At 32.8% G+C, this 4,141-nt stretch overlaps 1 protein-coding gene across 1 annotated transcript; it reads right to left on the bottom strand.

The window, feature by feature from the left end:
- Positions 1-439: 439 nt before the first annotated feature.
- LOC145581107 (multiple organellar RNA editing factor 3, mitochondrial-like) lies at positions 440-2,443 on the bottom strand. The gene is made up of 4 exons (XM_081638172.1): positions 2,067-2,443; positions 1,880-2,001; positions 918-983; positions 440-812 (listed from the first exon to the last, which is right to left on the bottom strand). The coding sequence occupies exons 1-4, from the start codon at positions 2,441-2,443 to the stop codon at positions 589-591; spliced, it is 789 nt and encodes a 262-aa protein (XP_081494298.1). The 3' UTR covers positions 440-588.
- Between the last annotated feature and the right edge of the window lie 1,698 nt (positions 2,444-4,141).

The raw sequence follows: 4,141 nt of genomic DNA, 5'->3' as shown, positions 1-4,141 counted from the left end.
ACTTGGCGTGATTATGTGAACAAGTACAGTATTTAACTACTCCCAAGAGTCCCAACACATTCGAAAATCTATTTAATGATTATCATTAACCCTATCTAGGCATGATTTTTTTTTGTTTTTTTTTTAATAAATTTATGAATTATACATCGTAGTATTAGTATTATTCTAACCCATGTTTTATTTGATTTATAGGCTTAAAAAATCAAATTATCTTTTCTTAACAAAGGGTGACAAGTGATAATTACATACTACTTTTTGCCTATGTAGAGGTAAAAAACAAACTTACACAAATTTTTATATGTGACTGCCGGTGTGGCCAGCCATTAGGAGTTACTTCAATAGTGCTTTAGGAGTTATTCAGTCAATATTATAGGGGTTATTCGGTCAGTGTTTGGATAACACAGAAAATTTATAATTAAAAAAAAAAAAAAAAAAATCCTACTTCAAACTTATATATTAAAATGGGCTAAACGAAAAACATACCACTTGAAAAGATCAAATAGTCCCTATGGTGATTTAGTATACTTTCTACTCCGTAATAATTTAGGCCAGGATTTTTTGATTTTTCTCCATGAAGCAGCCATGACTTTAACTTGTATCTGGCACATTTGTCGATATTGGCTGCTGCATTGGCTGCGTATTGTCTGATGTCCAACTTTGTTGTTGAGTCTGTATCGGTGCTCTACCCGCATTCTGCACTTTTTCACGGCGCCTATCATACCTTAGACGAGACCTAGGTCTACTATTCTGCTGCCTCTCACTATAATCATATTGTGGCCTTCGGATAACCTTCCCATCAATAAAAAGATCCCCTACAGATCAAAGCCAAACGCTCAGCTATAAACAGCTATAATGAAATGAAAAAAATTGCGACACAAGAATGTTTAGTGAGATCATCTCTTGCATTTATTACCCACCTCCATAATCTTTATTTGGCACGTCAAGATAAGAATCAGGCAAGACCCAAAGGACACCAGGTAGGGCTGTCACAAAAAGAACAAACCAAATGTTGATTACTTGACCCAATCAACACACTAACTATAAAATCTAGTGAAAATAACTGCAGTGGGTATGGCAGATGAGATCAATCAAACTCTGATCAAGATTCCGCTGGCAAACTACTTAATAGGAGTATAGAGCTCATAGATAAAAGCAATTTAACTTACTCACAACCCAATCCAAACAAGAAAAAAATTTACAAAACAAAAACACAATTAGGAAATCCGAAATTTCCTCTGATTTGTCAAAGAAAGATACCAAAAAGGCAAAAACAACATTGAAACTACCGAGTCTCCTTCATAAGCACTCCAGTAAATGGCAGCTCATATCTTGATCTCTTTTGTAACTAAGAATGAAGAAACAAAACTACAACCAAACTTCAGAACAAAGTCATATCATTCATTTTCAAATTGCTGTTGTTAAATGCTGTGTATGTGAAGAGGTTTCAAAATCTCACAACCTAACAGCCATCTGGTATAACGTAACGAATTACAGGATACAGAATAAAAAAGCTTGTTATCCAATTGAGAAATCATATCATAGAAATCATGAAATGTACTATACATGCTACAAACGGGAATTCTACCCCATGAATAATTTGCAATCATATAAAATTAAAATTTGTACAATTATCTAATTATAAACATAATGTGAGACATTCCCTTTCAAAATTCAGCATATTTAATCAACACCAGAAATTAACAGAATACAAAGCTTGTTATTCAATTGAGAGATTATATCATAGAAATCATGAAATGAACTTTACAATTATCTCATAAACATAATATGAGACATTGCCTTGCAAAATTAGACATATTCAATCAACACATAAAATTAGCATAGCTTAAACCCTAAACCCCCAAAAATCGAATTCGATTACCTTTAACCTTGTAAGATAGCTCCTCAGATATCAAAGCACCAAACCCGGTATATGTTGTAGTTGAAACAAAGTAAATCTTTTTCTTTGCCTCCTCCTCATTGCCACAAACCAAAAAAAACAAAAACACCCATTAATCAAAACCATCAAAAACCGCAATTAAACCAAAAACCCAGAAAAATTAACCAACCTGCCAACAATTTGAGCTAGGGTTTTAACATAAGAGTCAATCATTTCATCATTAGAAGGTTTAGGATCAGTAGGAAACTCCATTACAATCAACCAATGTTCATAATCGCAACCATCCAATAAGATGGTTTCTTTAGGGGGACGATTGGTCCAATTAGGAGACGGGTCACTGAGTGGCGAGTAACCCGACCCGGTTGATTTGGGCCTAATTTGAATCGGAGCTGAATTGGGAGAAAGCAAGGGTTGGAAATGGGTTTGAAGGAAGGACAGAGAAAATTGAGTGTTGGGAAAGAGAATTGAAGAAGGTGATGAAGAGTTGCGCAAATATGTTCGAGTTAGGAGAGTTGTGAGGGTTCGACGAGCGGTTGAATACGCCATTTTTAAGCAGTTTTTTTGTGTAGCTTGCTTGCTACTTTATTATGACTGACATTTTCTGGAGTTCTGGTGCTTACTGTGTTTCTTGAGGAGATGATGGGCAACACGCCGATGAGGACTTCTAAGCCTCTAATAATTTGAGTCGTGAATGACTAATACAATTTATACAAACTTTTTTTTTTTTTTTTCTTTTTTTCTTTTTTTGACAATGGACAAACAAGCTAGCCAAGAAAGGATACCTAGGCCCATTTCTTCCTTCTAGCTTTTTGCGCTAGTTGGTGGGCTTTGATGACGACATTCTTGGGTACTTTATTACAAAAGAAATAAGAAAAAGTGAGACAAAGACAAAGGATATCTTGTGCTATTCTGCGAACTTCCTATGGCGCTTTGTTCGGTCGTCGGATAAAGTTAATCGCTTCTAAGCTATCTGTATAGACCTTGACTGAAGTATTAGCCTTTACTACTCTATTTGTAGTACACTTTTTGTTTATAATAATTTCTACAGTAGGATTTGCATAGTACTAGAGAAATTATAGGGAGGGGACCTAAAGAATATTTTTTTTACTATCTCCTATTCATAGTATGCGTAATAGCCAATAAGTGCCTCGACATGGACTCTTAGGCAAAATTTATTTATGAGTGTTAAAATGAAAAGAAAAATTTATTTGTAAATGTTAAATAGAAAGAGAAAGATAGAGATACATGTGATGAGGAGATATAGAGAGATGACAACTTGAAAAAGAAATAAAACATTTGTTGAACATAATATGTAGCATCCTTTTTTAGTAAATGTTTCATATAATATGAAAAGAAGGTATTGCGTGAGGCTTGTCTCACCAATAGTTTGGTGAGTCAAGCCTTAAAACAACAATTCCAGTTTGTAGATGATACCATATAACCAATAGAGGATATCATCAAACTTATACATGATATCATGGAACCAATAAAGGATATCAATGATCAGACAAATGATATCATCTATAGGCGAGATGATATCATATATATATACACAGTAGATGATATTATCTAGGATAATATCATGGAACCAATAGAGGACATCATAGAATCAATAGAAGATTATCATAGATACAATAGACGATATCATATGACCAATAAAGGATATCATGCATCTAACAAACTAATCAATACTATATACTGAAAGACAAACCAGCAATGACACGTGTCAATTTCTGGTGTGTCCTTAGTTTTTATTTTTATTTATTTATTTTTAAATATACTTTATTAAAACTTTTATATTTTAGGAAATTATTACATACAATAATAATTGTCATAGTTAACCATATAAAATAAGTTAAGATCTTTTACAGTCTAGATGGATATGCAACTACTACAGGTATGTGTTTTGGCAACATATAATTACCTTAAAAACGCAATATTTGAGATGTTTTAATTTAAGAATATATAATCTTCATATACTTGACAAGAATAATTAGTTACTTACTAAGTTAGGGAAAAAAAAAGGCTATGTATATAATTTATAAATACTTCTTTGATTAATAGTAAGAAATAAAAAGGATACATCATTTGTCATTGAAAATTTAAAATTACTCATACGATCAAAGACCACTACAAGAAAACACAATTTTAGTGATCAATATTACCGACGGGCGTCAAATCAGTTGATAAAATGAAATATTAGTGAATGTTTTTAAAAACAGTCGCTATTTACTGACCGTCAAG

The sequence above is a fragment of the Chenopodium album genome, chromosome 15 (genome assembly GCF_948465745.1).
Source record: "Chenopodium album chromosome 15, dcCheAlbu1.1, whole genome shotgun sequence".
NCBI lineage: Eukaryota > Viridiplantae > Streptophyta > Magnoliopsida > Caryophyllales > Amaranthaceae > Chenopodium > Chenopodium album.
This window is presented reverse-complemented; position numbering and strand designations above follow the sequence as displayed.

Excerpts from the sequence above, each read along its gene's own strand:
- LOC145581107 (XM_081638172.1), bottom strand. The coding sequence starts at position 2,443 with ATGGCGTATTCAACCGCTCGTCGAACCCTCACAACTCTCCTAACTCGA. Across the intron at positions 984-1,879 it reads GCTATCTTACAAGGTTAAAG|CCCTACCTGGTGTCCTTTGG; the intron begins GTAATCGAATTC and ends TTTTTGTGACAG. Across the intron at positions 813-917 it reads GCCAAATAAAGATTATGGAG|GGGATCTTTTTATTGATGGG; the intron begins GTGGGTAATAAA and ends TTTGATCTGTAG.